At 36.2% G+C, this 16409-nt stretch overlaps 1 protein-coding gene across 1 annotated transcript in view; it reads right to left on the reverse strand.

Moving 5' to 3' along the window:
- Positions 1 to 16409, reverse strand: part of CRPPA (CDP-L-ribitol pyrophosphorylase A) — a 314810-nt gene that overhangs the window by 266289 nt on the left and 32112 nt on the right. The window contains exon 3 of the mRNA XM_042967601.1: positions 9100 to 9249. Coding sequence (XP_042823535.1) covers positions 9100 to 9249 — 150 coding nt within the window. The remainder of the gene's footprint in view (positions 1 to 9099; positions 9250 to 16409) is intronic.

Genomic DNA, 16409 nt, shown 5'->3' on the forward strand with positions numbered 1-16409 from the left:
GCAAGAATGGTTCAGTGTGTGTGTGTGTGTGTGTGTGTGTGTGTGTGTGTGTGGAGGGGGGTGGGGGGGAAACAATGTTGTATAACACATTAATAAAATTAAGGATTAAATAGATACAGAAAAAGCATTTGACCAAATTCAACATCCTTTCATGGTAACAATTCTCACAGTGGGTATAGAGGAAACATACCTCAACATAATATAAGCCATATAAGACCAGAGCACAGTTAGCAACATACTCAGTGGTGACAGTTCAAAAGTTTTTCCTCCAAAATTGAGGAATAAAACAAGGGTACCCACAATCTTGGCACTTTTACTCAACATAGTGGTTTTGGAAGTCTTAGCCAGTTATCAGGCAAGAGAAATAGGGCATCCAAATTGGAGAAATCAAATTGTTATCATTTGCACATATTACATACAGAAACCAAAAAACACCTATGTGAGTAAATAAATTTGGTGAAGCTTTAAGATACAAAAAGCACACAATAATCAGTTTTTTCTATATACTGTTAGAAAATATCTCGATAAAAAAAATTTACAATAGCATCAAATATAAAATGCTCTGAAATATATTTAACCAAAGGTAAAAGATTTGTACACTGAAAACCTTAAGACATTGATGAAAGAATTTGAACACAAATGTTAAGATATTCTGAGGTCATGGGTTAGTATGATTATTAAAATGTCTATATGACCTAAGCTGATCAAAAGATTCAATGTAATCCTTCAGAATTCCAATGGCATTTTTAACAGAAAAATAACAAGGCTGACATTTATATGTAACCACAAAAGACCCCAAATAGCCAAAGCAATCTTGAACAAGAATAAAACCACAGGTTCATTTATTTCCTGATTTACCACTGCATTACATAGCTATAGTCATCAAAATGATATGCTATTGGCATAAAAGCAGACACATATCAACATTGAGTCTATAAATAAACCCAGGTATATATAGAGCCAAAAATATGTGATGGGGAATGAATCTCTTCAAAATAGTGGTCCTGAGCAATGACTGGACAATTTATTTTTATTTCAGCTTTAATAAAGTATGTTTGAAATAAAAACCTTCACAAAAGATAGTCTATTTAGTCACTATTGTATCCAGTACCAAATATATATTCAATATTCACTAAAACTTCTCCATGAAACATGTTCTTAGCTGAAAAATAGTTCAAATTGTTTATCCTTAGTAAGCTAACTTGTATAGAAATCATAACTGGGTGAGTTTATGCATTCAAAGTAGTTTTTTCATGTTAAAATCTATTCATTTTCATCAAAAAGACAAGGTCACTTTTTTTGGTAAGGTTAAGTTTGGTTTTTTTTGGTGGGGGCATAAGGGGTTGCTTTTGTTTATTTTATAACTTCAAGCCTTTTTTTTTTTTTTTTTACTTTCACTTTCTTCCCTAGTGTTTAGTATTGTTTTATTGGCTTTTGAAAATCAAACCATGTAAATAAATTACATCAAGTCAAGAGCAAATTATTTCATGTATTTAAGTTTATTTGTGGGTCCTTAGGATCAATTTTCTTAAAAACTTATAGCTAAACTGCTCTGCCAATGCTGCTTCTCTCAGGCAAGTGTACCTAAGTCTCAGCATGGCAGGCCCCTTCCTGAGAAGACCAGCAGAAACCGCTGGCACAAACCATGCCTCCTGACCAGAGTTCAGCAAGGCTTCAGCTCTAGTGGAAGTAGCATCAGGTCTCATTTAACAAGCAGTCCAGAGCACCCCTAGTTAAAACTCACCACATTCAGGCCAAGGACCAAACAATGCTCACAGCAGGCAAGGAGAGCCGCTGCAGATGACTGGCCTGAAGAATAGAGTAGCCAAAGTACAAGAGCACAGGGCATGCGACACACACCAGAGATACTCCCGCAAGTGCCAGGTTCTGGACACTATATTCCTGCTTAATCATAAAGCAATTACTCTAAGGAGCAGGAAAGTTAACAGCCTTTTCTAACACAAAGAACAAGACAGAGGCTTAGACAAAATGCCATGACAGAAGAACCCATTCCCAAAAAAACAAGATACAGTAACGGCCACAGATCTAATCAAAACATATATAAATAATATGCCTGATGGAGAATTTAAAGTAACAATCAAAGGGATACTAGCCAGGCTTAAGAATGAAGGTTTTAGGGGTGCCTGGGTCGTTCAGTCAGGTACACATCTAGCTCTTGATTTTAATTCAGGTCATGATCTCATAGTCTGAGAGATTGAGCCCCATATACTGTGCTGAGAGCGCATAACCTGCTTGGGATTCTCTCACCTCCCTCTCTGCCCCTCCCCACTCCTGTGTGCTCTCTCATTCTCAAAATATATAAACATTAAAAAAAAAAAAAAAAAGAATGGATGACTTCAGGGAGGCCTTTACAACAGAAATCAAAGAACTAAAAAGCAACCACTCAGAAATAAGAAATGTAGTAACTGAGTCAGTTACTGGGTCAGTTTAGCATCCAACTTCAGCTCAGGTCATGGTTTCACTGTTGACGAGTTCCAGCCCCACAACCGGCTCTGTGCTGACAGCTCAGAGCCTGGAGCCTGCTTTGGATTCTGTGTCTCCTTCTTTCTCTGCCCCTCCCCTACTCATGTTCTGTCTCTCTCTCTGTCTCAAAAAGAAACATAAACATTAAAAAAATTTTTTTAATTCAAAAAGTTAAGAATTTTTTAAAAATTTTAAAAAATAAATGCAGTAACTAAGATTCAAAAAAGACTGAATGTAATGACCACAAGGATGGAAGAAGCAAAAGAATGTATAAGTGATATAGAAGGATAAATAATGAAGCTGAATAAAATAGAGAAAAAAATTATGGAACACAATAGACTTAGTAACTCAGTGGGTAACATTTGTATTACAAAAATCCAAGAAGAAAAAGAGAGAGAAGAGGGGACAGAACATTTGAGGAAATAAGAGCCAAAAATTTCCATAATCTGGGGAAGGAAACAGACATCCAAATCCAGGAAGCATAGAGGACTCCCATTAAAATTTTAAAAAGCAGGCCAACCAGCAACACATATTGTAGTTAAATTTGCAAAATATAGTGGTAAAGAAAAAATCCTAAAAGGCATCAAAACAAAAGAAGTCCCTAACTTACAAGGGAGACATGTAAGACTAGCTGCAGATCTCTCCACGGAAACTTGGCAAGCCAGAAGGGAGTGGCATGATATATCCAACATGCTGAATGGGAAAAACTGCAGCCAAGAATACTCTATCCAGCAGGCTATCATTCAGAATAGAAGCAAAGGTAAAGATTTTCCCAAACAGAAACTAAAGGAGTTCATGAGCACTAAACCAGCCCTGTAAGAAATAGCAAAAGGGACTCTGAATGGAAAAGATCAAAAGTGAAAAAGACTAGAAAGGAACAGAGAAAATCTCCACAAACAATGACAAAACAGGTAATGAAATGGCATTAAAAACATATCAATAACTCTGAATGTAAATGGACTAATATCTCCAATCAAAAAACATAGGGTATCAGAATGGATAAAAAAATAAGACCCATCTAGATGCTGTCTACAAGAGACTCATTTTAGAACTAAAGACATGAGCAAATTCAGACTGTTAGGATGGACATTTACCATGCACATGGACATCAAGAATGCCAGAGTACCAATACTTAGGTCAGACAAACTCGATTTTAAACCAAAGACTGTAACCACAGATGAAAAAGGGCATTACAACACAATAAAGAAGACTATCCAACAATAAGATTTAACAGCTATAAATATCTGTACCCTCAACTTGGAACACCAAAATGTATATAACAATTGATAACAAACATAAAGGAACTCACTTATAATAATAATAAAGGACTTAACATCCCATTTACATCAATGGACAGAAAATCAACAAGGAAACAATGGGTTTGAATGACACACTGGACTGGATGCACTTAAAAAATATATTCAGAATTATTTCATCCTAAAGAAGAATACACATTCTTGTCAAATACACATGAAATATTCTCCAGAACAGATCACATACTAGGTCAAAAATCAAGCCTCATCAAGTACAAGAATGAGATTGTACCATGCATATATTCTGACCATAACGCTATGAAACTTGAAATCAAAGTCCAGAAAAAATTGGGGAAGACCTCAAATACACAGAGGTTAAACAACATGCTACTGAAGAATTAATGGGTCAACCAGGATATCAAAGAAGAAATTTAAAAAGTATATAGAAACAAATGAAAATGGAAACATGACAATCCAAAACCTTTGGGATGCAGCAAAAGCAGTCCTAAGAGGGTAGTATACAGCAATAGAGGCTGCTGAAGAAAGGAAATAATAAAGATTAGAGCAGAAATAAATGATATAGAAACTTAAAAAAACTTAAAAAAGAATGTATCAATGAAACCAGAAGCTACTTGAAAACATTAATAAAATTGATAACCCCCTAGACAGACTTACCAAAAAGAGAAAGGACCCCAATAAATAAAACCACAAATGAGACATGAGAAATAACCAATACAACAGAAATATAATCCATTATGAGAAAATAGTCTGAAAAATCATATGCCAACAAATTGGACAATCTAGAAGAAATACATATATTCCTAGAAACATAACATACCAAAACAGAAACAAGAAGAAGTAGAAAATTTCTGCAGACTGATAACCAGCAAAGAAATTGAGTCAGTAATCAAAAACCTCCCAACGCGCACAAGTGTAGGGCCCAATGGCTTCCTAGGCGAATTCCACCCAACATTTAAGCAAGAGTTTATACCTATTCTTCCCAAACTATTCCAAAAAATAGAAATGGAAGGAAAACTTCCAAACTCATTCTATGAGGCTAACATTACCCTGATTTCAAAATCAGACAAATAATACACTAAGAAAGAGAACTAGAGGCCAATATCCCTGATGAACATGGATGTAAAAATTCTCAATAAAATACTAGCAAATTGAATCCAATAGTACGTTCAAAGAAACATTCTCCACAAACAAGTGGGATTTATGCCTCAGCTGCAAGCATGGTTCAATATTCACAAATCAATCAACATAATACACTACGTTAGTAAAAGAAAGGATAGCAACCATATGATCCTCTCAGTAGATGCAGAAAAAGCATTTGACAAAGTCCAATGTCCATTCATGATAAAAACCCTCAACAAAGTAGGGTTAAAGGAAGTACACCTCAACATCATAAAGGCCATGTATGAAAGATCCACAACTAATATTATCCTCAATGGGGGAAAACTGGAAGCTTCTCCTCTACTGGCAGGAACAAGAGAAGGACGTCCACTCTTACCATTATGATTTAACATAGTACTCTAAGTGATAGCCACAGCCATCAGACAATGCATCCAAATCAGAAAGGAAGAAGTTATTCACTCTGCAGATGACAGGATACTCTAAACAGAAAACCTAAAGGATACCACTAAAAGAATGCTAGAAGTGAAACATGAATTCAGTAGACTCACAGAATGCAAAAATCCATTTACAGAAATCAGCTGCATACAGTAATAATGAAGCAGAAGGAGAAATTAAGGAACTGATCCCATTTACAAATGCACCTAATACCATAAGGTATGTAGGAACAAACCTAACCAATGAGATAAAATATCTGTACTCTGAAAACTATAAAACACTGATTAAATAATTTTAAGAGGACACAAAGAAATGGAAAAACAGTTCATGCCCATGCATTCAAAGAATATTGTTAAAATGTTTTCGTTACTCAAAGCAATCTACATATTCCTATCTTAATACCACCAGCATTATTCACAGAGCTACAGTCTACCTTAAAATTCGTATGGAAGCACATAAGACCCCAAATAGCCAAAGTAATCTTGAAACAGAAAAGCAAAGTTGGAGGCATCACAATTCCTAACTTCAAACTGGATTACAAAGCAGAAGTGATCAAGACAGTATGGTACTGGGAAAAAAACAGACACAGAGATCACTGGAACAGAATAAAAAACCCAGAAATGGACCCATAACTATATGGTCAACTCATCTTTGACAAAGCAGGTAAGAATACCCAGTGGAAAAAACAGTCTCTTCAACAAATGGTACTAGGAAAACTGGACAGCAACATGCAGAAGAATGAAACTGGACCACTTTCTTACACCACAGACACACACACACACACAAAAAAAATAAACTCAAAATGGATGAAAGACCTAAACATGCAACAGGGACGTTGGGACTACAACATAATAAAAAGCTTCCCCATAGTGAAGGAATCAACAAAACTAAAAGGTAACCTATGAATGGGAGAAGGTATGTTCAAATCACGTATCTGATAAAGGGTTAGTATCCAAAATCTATTAAGAACTTATCAAACTCAACACCCAAAAAACAAATAATCCAATTAAAAACTGGGCAGAAAACATGAACAAACACTTCTCCAAAGAAGAAATTCCGATGGCTAACAGATACATGAAAAGATGCTCGACATCACTCATCGTCAAGGAAACATGAATCAAAACTACGATGAGAAATCACCTCACACAAGTCAGAATGGCTACAATTAACAACACAGAAAGCAACAGATGTTGGCAAGGATGTGGAGGAAGGGCAATTCTCTTACAGTGCTGGTGGGAATGCAAACTGGTGCAGCCATTCTGAAGAAAAGTATGAAGGTTACTGAAAAAAGTTAAAAACACAACTACCCTACAATCCAGCAATTGCACCACTACACGTTTACCCAGATTATACACAAAATACTAATTTGAAAGGATACACCTACCCTGATGTTTATCCCAACATTATCAACAATAGCCAAGTTATGGTAAGAGCCCAAATGTCCATGGACTGACAAACAGGTAAAGAACATGTGGTATGTACATGTAGATAGACGTACATATACATACACATACATACATGCAATGGAGTATTACCCAGCCACAGAAAAATAATGAAATCTTGCCACTGTCCTTTGCAATGACAAGAAAGGAGCTAGAGAGTATTAGGCTAAGGAAATTTAGTCAGCCAGAAGACAAATATCCCACAATTTCACTCATATACGAAATTTAAGAAATGAAACAAATGAACAAGGGGGTGGGGTGGAAGAGGCCAACCAAGAAACAGAACAAACTGAGGGTTACTGCAGGGAAGGTACTTGGACAGGATGTCTTAAATAAGTGATGGGTATAAAGGAGGGCACTTGTGATGAGTACCAGGTGTTGTGCTAAGTGATGAGTCGCTAAATTCTACTCCTCAAACTAGTATTACACTGTATGTTAACTAGCTGGATTTTAATCAAAACTTGACAAAGGGGGGTGGGAGGGAGGGGAAAGTTGGTGATGGGCACTGAGGAGGGCACCTGTTGGGAGGAGCACTGGGTGTTGTCTGGAAACCAATTTGACAATAAATTTCATATTAAAAAAATAATAAAATAAAAAATAAAAAGTACTTATAAAAAATTAAATAATTAAACCAAAAAAAATTGAGGAAAAACCAAAAGCTTATAGCAAAACCTTCAAACTGATTCTGTAATTCAAAATTCCTCACCTGAACCACAGAACACACGTAATTATTATCATGTTACTATTTTCTGAATTGTCTCAAGAACGCAGTAGAAGAGCGTATGATTCATTACATGGTGTGAATGCCTTAGGGTGGTGGTTCCCAAAATTCAGGGTATTAGGATCACATGGCAGAGTTGTTTGTTGAGACACAAATTGCTGGGCCCCATTCCCACAGTTTGTAATTAAGTGGATCTGAGGTGGAGCCCCTGAATTTGCATTCTGACAAGTTCCAAAGCATACCGATTCTGTCTGGGAACCACACTATGAGAACCAATACCTCAGTGCATTAGCACTTAATTCTCCAGCAAAAACTGGGGGGAAAAAATGCTTCTCTAATGTGAGGAAATGAAATTATATTCATTTTATCTTCTAAAATATACTAGGAAGAATGACATGTGATAAGTCTAAGTGTTTAAGGATCAACAATTTCAGGTGGTAAGGCAGATGTGGTCTAGCTCTGCAACATTTAGGATGTAAAAGAGTATTTGAATAAATATTTATAATAGCTTACCCTTGGAATAATTAATAGCCAAATATAGATAAATTCCTGTACTCCAAATTCATTTTAGGGAAATAATACAAACCATGGCATACTGTTTATATCACTAAAATGGATTCTCATTTACATCCTCTCATTTTAAAACTAACCAACGAGATTGAGCCATAATTTATTGTGTTTGTGATCACCTTCTATCCGAAATAGGAGGCATTCTTCTGTTTTAAGTGTCAATAACCCTATTACCAGTACCTCATATTCCTCAAAGTCCATCTATTCAAACTACTCTTCATAGATTATTTAACATCAGTCAAGCAATGAGTTACTGTAGTTATAACTTATTTCATGGGGTATTTTCTGACAAGCATAATACCTAATATTCAGTAAGTATTTAATCCATCAATATGCAATAAAAGCCAGTAAAACTTATATGGGTAGCAAAACATTTTTAGAACATGAAAAATAAAAAGGTAATCTGGGTCATCTAAACATGAATGAATTATGTGAGATTCTAAAAGAAGTTATTTTGTTAATTGAAATTTTCAAGGTATCAATATAGCTGTGCAGGAAATTTATCATACAGGCCTAAAACGGCTGTCCTTACTTTTCCACCTCAATATGGGAAATTGTCTCTTGCAGTATTCTCACTGAACAGTTAACCACTAAGTATGGCTCACTGTGCTCAGACTATCTGCATAAACAATATGGTTGAGGATGGACAGCTACCTTCCTTCTGGGAATCTGGAATTTTTATACATGCTAAGGCAGAGGATCCCTATATGACCAACCCCAATAAATACCTTGGACACTAAGTCTCTGATGGTCTTCCCTGAGAAGAACCATCACACACATGTTGCTAAATTTTCATTGCTGGTGCGAGGAAGGGATTGCTCTGTGTGACCCTTCAGGGGAAGGTGAGAACTTCAGAGTACACATGTATACTTCCAGACTCTGCATGTGTTTCTCTTATGACCCAGCTGTGAATCGTCCGTACTTCACTGTTGTCCATTTTAACCATGAGCCTAGCTATACACGGAATCACCCAAGTTCTTCCAGCAAATCTCCAAATAGACAAGTATTCTTACAGACCCCCAACACAGCAGGTTTCAGAAACCCTGATTCTTACCTGCTGATATGCTTCATAGATCACATCAAATAGAAAAGCCTGTGGCATTTCACTTGCTCTGTGTCTGGCACGTTCTAGTGAATGGTCTAAGCAACCATCAGCAGATGGACTGATTACAGTAGATACAAGAGGTCGAATTGCTCCTGCTGCCTGAAAAACAAACAGAGATCCAATTAACATTCGTTTCACCTAGAGCATATTTCACAATCAAACTCTCAACTTTCTCTCTTATTTTTGAGAGGTTCTATTTCTAATTTTAACAAGCAACCTCAAGAAAATATTTGAACAAGTGTTAATTTGGTTAATAAAACAGTATTTCACATCAAAAAATCTATTTCTTAATATTACGGTTCCAAGTAAGAGGTACAGATACTCTTTTCCACTTTAAGTTCGTATTTGTTTATCACTAGCCGTGTAAGTCTTATACTAGATCAGAATGGTAAGATACAAGTGGCTGTTCCATGAACAAGAGAGGGAGAAGAATTAATGGGGAAAAACTAGAGAAGGATGACACATCATTATTTCTTAGCAGGCTTTCAAAAGATTTACCTTAAACACAGATAATTAAGGAAAGAGACCTATCTCCTAAGAAGGACAAAATGAGACTCAACCTGAGTAACAATGAATTTATGCCATACTCTAATTCCTGTAAAAAAAAAAAAAAAAAAATTCCCTTCAAACTATCTCAGCGCAATGTGCCCTCATGTAAAGTAGCCATTGATTTCAATAGCTCTGATTAAACTGTCTCATTTATAGATGCATTTAAACATTACAAAAAGACACCTTCATATCTGACAATTTGTCCCCTTTATCTTTAAAAGTGTTTCATTGTAGTCTTGAAACTACAACCCAGACAACTGCTTTGGAGAAGTTGCTTTAAAATATAGTTCCTGTGGTAGGCCATTAACCAAACCTCCTCCGCAAGTTCCTCTCTTCCACGTGACTAATACACAGATACTGCAGGCCATCAAATTGATACATGAACAAATTTGGACTTGAGAAGACTAGTATTTGTGCAAGATAAATAGTCCGTAAACTGGCTTATAAAATCCAAGAGACTGGCTGAAAATAAAAGCTAATGTGTGAGCCAAGTAGACAGTTTATAAACTGTCACAATTCCCAGAGACTTAAGTAGAAATTTGGAACCTTGGAATAAAAGCAAAAATGAGCACATTGCCAGGGCTGACAGGAAGGCAGTAATGTCCAAGTAAGTGCAAGTTCAGTAAGGAGCAAACCCAAGTCCTCAAGCCCAACACCTGTCAGTAAAGGTTAGAAGGCAAGAGAAACACATACACGTGTGTGAGCACACACACAACTTTTTACAGGAAAAGTTCTATTTACGTTCCAACTATGGGCAAATAATCTTCTATACCAGGCCATGAAGCAAAAATTCTATTTAATATACAACATGAAACACAAAGCATGAGCAAGAGGACCTCACCAGATTCTCTCTCCAGCCAAAGTAGTGAAAGTATTTTACTGCAACCATTTAAAGTCTTTGAAGGGCATGCAGCAAATGAAACATTTTTTTTAAGAAAATCAATTAAATCTTGCTAAAAAGAGAGAGCTTTTGGTACTCAAGGCAAGATCTATTTCTTCCTTAATAATCCACCCAGCTTAGTGTGACTGAAGTTCCACTCGGAGTGGTATGGATGAAAAGATGGGGCTCCCTCTCCCACTACCTCCCAGAAGGAAGGCAGAGTGTTAGAACTTCCCATCCCATTCAGCCCCAGGTCATAGAGGCTAAATTAAGGAAACTGCTGACGAGAGATTGCCAACTCCCTTCCAACCACACAGCCACAACTTGTGAATGGATTATCTACCCCAGGCACAGTAGGTAGACAATGAATATTGGGGCATGAATACCCTTAACCCCCAATCTCACTTAGGGCAGAGTTTTCACACCAGAAGAATAACAAGAGTCTTTGAATGTCTCCATGCACCACCCTACTTGTGAAATAGAAGATTCACTTAGAGAAACAAGACATCATGCCCCCCACTCCCTACTCAAGTAGCAGTACAGGGATTTTTCATGGGACAGACAGGCTTTAAGAACAGAGCTATCAATCTCTCCCAAAAGGGAACTCACCTTATATGGAACTGACTGTGAGCAAGTTTAAACCTTAGTGCACTCTCAAAAAAAAAAAAAAAAAAAGACTATCATCACACTAAGCTATTTAGACTGGGGTGGTAGCTACAAGAGAGCAAAAAGCTAAACTGTTGGCAAGCTAGTTTACCAGGGACACCTTGGAAAGAGCCAGGTAACAGCAGCTGGCATGAAATCACAGCAAACTTCCAACATTGGCCTCAAAAACTACCATTGCAGAGGAGGCAAAGTGTAACTGAATCACACTGTAGAACATTTTATAACTCAGGCATTGCCAAGCGAGGGAAGGAAAGACAAAGAAATAGAGGAAGAAATAAGGAAGAAAAAAAGAAAGCAATTTGCAGGCAATGAATAGACTTTATCAGTTGGGTGTGATATCAGAGACAGACAGTAAGAGATTACAAAACAAAGACAAAAAGAATCCTACTAAAACCACTGTCATTCCAGGGTGACTATATCCATGCCCAAGATTGCACCCTCTGTGAAGTGATTTCAGAGACTTCACCTGGTATGGGGGGAGGGGGAGGGGAACATCACTGAAATAGACCAGCAAAGTCACATACAACAGCAACAATAAGCCCTGAGGAAATGGGAGGGAGACCATCACCACCTAGAACTGATAAATTATCTCAAGGTCCACCAACCAGTGACTGGGTAAAGGAAATGTGATATACACATCCACAAGAAACTATTTTTCAGCCTGAAGGAAAGGAAATTTCTATTTCTAACAACATGGATGGACCCTCAAGAGCAATATGCTAAGCGAAGCAAGTCAGAAAAAGACCAATACATACGAAAAGACCAATCTCACCTACACATATAACCTAAAAAAAAAAAAAAAGCCTCAAAGACACGTAAGATTAGTGGTGGCCAGAAGTGGGGGTACAGAAGGGCAAAACAGGTGAAGGCAGTCAAAAGGTATATCCAGTGAACAAAATAAGAACTAGAGGTGTAATGTACAGCATGGACTACAGCATCAAGTTGCTTAGAAATCTTAAAAATCCTAAGGATTCTGTAACCACGTGTGCTGACAGATGTTTACATTGCGAAATGATCACCAAAATAAAGTTAACAAATTTGAAACATTATCTTTTACCCCTGAAACTTATGTTGTACATCAATTATACCTCAAAAAAAAAAAAATCTGTCAATAAATTTTAAATGTGAGAATTTCAAAAATGTGGAAGGTGTACATACTAAGAATGAATGTAAGAAAAAATTAGGAAAACAGAAGACACAATGAGATGAAACGATACAGTATGAAACAGAGCATGCAGGAGAAGCAATCCAAAGAGGGAAATTTATAGTGTATGTCTATACATAAAAAGATATTCTCAAGTCAAAAATGTTCTACCTGAAGACTTAACACTTCTAAAGTTTTTTCAGGAAAAAAAAACTTAAACTAAATCAAGTATAAGTAGTAAATAGAGACTAGGGCAGAAATAAATGAAATAGAAAGTAGTAAAATAGAAAAAAAAAATCAATATCCAAAGTTAGTTCTTTGAAAGGATAAAGAGGATTGACACATCTTTTGCTAGACAAACCAAGGGGAGGGAAGATTCTAATTAGTGTAATCAGGAATCAAACAATGACATTCTACCAACCTTACAGAAGAAATATAAAACTATGAACAAGTATATTTCAGCAAAACAGATGAAATTTCAGTTTTCTAGAAAGACATCAACTACAAAAAAAGATTCAATAACAAACAATTTAAATAGATCTGTACAATTAAGAAAGCTGAATTAGAAATTTTAATTTCTCACAAATAAAAGCCCAGGAGGCTTCACTGGTTATACAAAAAATCTTGAATACCCATTCCTCACATTATTCCAAAAAGTGACATAGGAGAGAATGCTTCCTAACTTAACTCTGTAAGATGAGTATTGCCAAAACTAAAAACATCACAAAAAAGAACGACAGACCAAAACCCCTGATGAATTCAGATGCCTAAATCTTCAACCAAATACTGACAACCAAATTTGGCAACCAAATGGGATTTATCCCATGAATGAAAAATTGATTCAATATACCAAAATATCAATGTCATATATCATATTAAGGGCAAAAAAATAATAAACACCAACATGTCAACATATGCAGAAATAGTATCTGACAAAATGCAACACTCCTTCGTGAAAAAACCATGCAACAAATTAGGAACAGAACTTCCTCTAGCCAAAAAATGGCAACTGTGAAAAACCAATAGGTAACATCGTATTTGATAAAAACTCTGGATTTTCTCTTTAGCATCAGGAACAAAAATATATCCACTGTCACCACTTCTGTTAAACGTTGTACTGAAAGTTCTCATCAGGAAAATTAGACAAGAAAATCCAATAAAAAGCATCCAGAAAGAGTGAAACTACCTCTATTTGCAGACAGTATTCTACAGAAAATCTGGATGAATTCCCTATAAAACTAGGAATAGACATATTTGACAAGAAAGCAGAGGACAAGATCAACATTAAATAATCACTTCTATCTCTATCTATACTAGCAATAAACCATCAAAAACAAATACTTAATGTTTAACAAAGGAAGTTAAAATTTATTTTCTGAGAACTACAAAAAAATTTCCCAAGCTCCTATGTAAAAGCCAGTGTCTGAACCTATCCACTGGCACCCATCCCTTTCTCAAGTCTTTCACCAACAGTGTGCCTTCTATCCTGCTTCATCAATTTTTATTCCTTTACTGTCAACTATCTTCAGTAGCATCCAAGCAATCTTTGACATCTCCCGTCAAGTAAGTCTTTCTTTGATCACACCTATCTTCCAGCTATAACCAAATTACTCCTAGTGAGGTTCAAACAAAACTCCATTAAAGTAATTATCTGTATTCCTCAGAATCTCCAATGTCTGTCTCTTCTCCTGTTCTCTGCAATCGACTTCAATGAGGATTTTATCTCCCCCAATCCACAAAAATACATTTATAAATATCACCCATGACCCCCACGTGGCCAAATCCAATGGGTATCTCTGTCTTCAAGGGCATCTGTTCACCTGGCTTTGAGAAAACCTTCTCAATCATCTCACAAGCAGAGACCTCAAAGTTCTCTAGCTACCCTCATTCCGTAAGTGACTTTATCAAGTCACAGCATTTCATATACTATCTACATGAGAACTTCCAAAACTATACCTCCATCCTCAAACAATCTCTTCAATTCCAGACTTTCAATATCCGAATACCCTATTTAACTTCTCAGATCAAGAGCTACACCTCAACTTTAACATACTGAGATCAGTTTTGGTTTCACATATACCACACAGTCCATGGCTGCTTTTCCATACACTTCCCATCTTCATCAAAGTCAACTCTATTCTTCTAGTTATTGTCGAAAACCTTGACCATCATTAATTTATCTCCTCTCATAGTCCATTTGAATCGAATCCATGAGCAAGCCCATCACCTTCAAAATATACCATTTCAGCACAGTTTTCACTTTCTGCACCACCACAATCTGAGCCCAGCACCCATTCTCCCTCCCTCAGATCTCATACAGAAAACGAAGATCATAAGAGAAGACATTAGCATTTTTAACTACATTAAAATAAACTGGAAGAAAATGATTACAAGGCATATAATTGCCAGAATATTTGTGTGCCTAATATATAAGTAATTTCTAGAAATTGCTTTTTACTTAAAAAATAAAAGTAGGGACAAAAGACTTTCATGGGCAATTCAATGAGAACACATAAATCCTGTAAATACTGGGGAAAAAATGCCAAACCTATTAACAAAATACCAAATTAAACCACGAAGAGAAAGCATTTGCCACTAACTGGATTAGAAAAAAAGACCGTCAACAATATTAAATGGTAAGGATATGGCTCTAGCTCAACTCTTTTTATACCCTAGTGAGTAGAATTTATCCAAGTTCGGTAAGTAATTGAGCATCATCTGGTAAAGCTGGTGACATGCATATATCTTGACTGTAATGAAATCCTTGGGTCATGTGCTTAAGACATTAATAGTAATGTTCATGCCAGCAATGCTTGCATTGGCAAAAATTAAAGAAAACGTAGGTTCATCAACTACAAATAGATGAACTGTGATATAAAACAGTGATCATGAACATGTGATAGCTGCATAGATTCACATAAAAACAATTCCCTAAATGTATTTGGGGGGAAAAAAAAGTGCTGTCAAAATAAGCAAAAGTTAAATCATACAAATAATTATTTTTTTACAGGGATATGAAAAATCATACAAACCTACTATGTCCTTTAGGAATACATCCGACAAAAATGAAAACAAAAAACAAAACAAGGAAATAAAAACAAATTTCAGGATAATGTTTATCCATGTGGGGAAATAAATAAGATCAGGGCAGGGATATGGTTTAAAAGTGACCAGTAATGTTCAGGTGGTGGATACCTAAGTGTCCAAAGTGCTTTTCAAATTCTCCCTTTTTAATTTCTAAGAGTGTATTTGTGGACTCTCATTCTGACTACTAAAAACTTCTGAAGAGAAAAAATAACATCCATATCTGGGATGTAATTATGGTAGGACCGGTATGCTGCAAGACTCAGTAAGGTTTAACTGGAAGCCTAGAGATCAGCTGTATAGTAGCACAATAGGAAGACCATTTAAAGCACAAAGTGACTACTGGTTTACTGAATAAAATACCCATAAAAAGGATAACATGTGGAAAAAAACTACCACTCACTCAACTATCTGGTTTAAACAAAGATGCTAATCCTGACAGGCACGCACTCCATAGCTGTTTCCATAGAAAGGGATGTTTGTTCAGAAACCTAACTCCTCATTTATGTGAATCTTTTCCGAAATTTAAAGTATCAAAATTAAGACACAAGTATGAACAAAGTCAGTTAGGTGCCTCTAAAATAGAGCTATTTGGGTAGTTTGTTACATGAAGCATAATTCCCAAGTTATCAAATACACTGCCTCATTGGGAATTAGCCTAATAAGCCCTGAATGGAAGCTTAACAGCTCAGCACCACAGTGATTACTTGCCTCTCACGGTAATCTATCCAAGTATTTCCACAAGTCAATGCATGGAAATCACAGATACAAATCACACAATGTGGAAAAATGAACCCCACCTCTTCTGTTTACTTTTAGAAGCAAAATTCAACAATACTTATCCATACACAGAGCAGGTGCTGACATGCATTCCTACTCGCCTATCTTCATTCAGGCTAATTATGACAACATACTATAGAAATCCTGACTATATAA

The sequence above is a fragment of the Panthera tigris genome, chromosome A2 (assembly GCF_018350195.1).
Source record: "Panthera tigris isolate Pti1 chromosome A2, P.tigris_Pti1_mat1.1, whole genome shotgun sequence".
Lineage (NCBI taxonomy): Eukaryota > Metazoa > Chordata > Mammalia > Carnivora > Felidae > Panthera > Panthera tigris.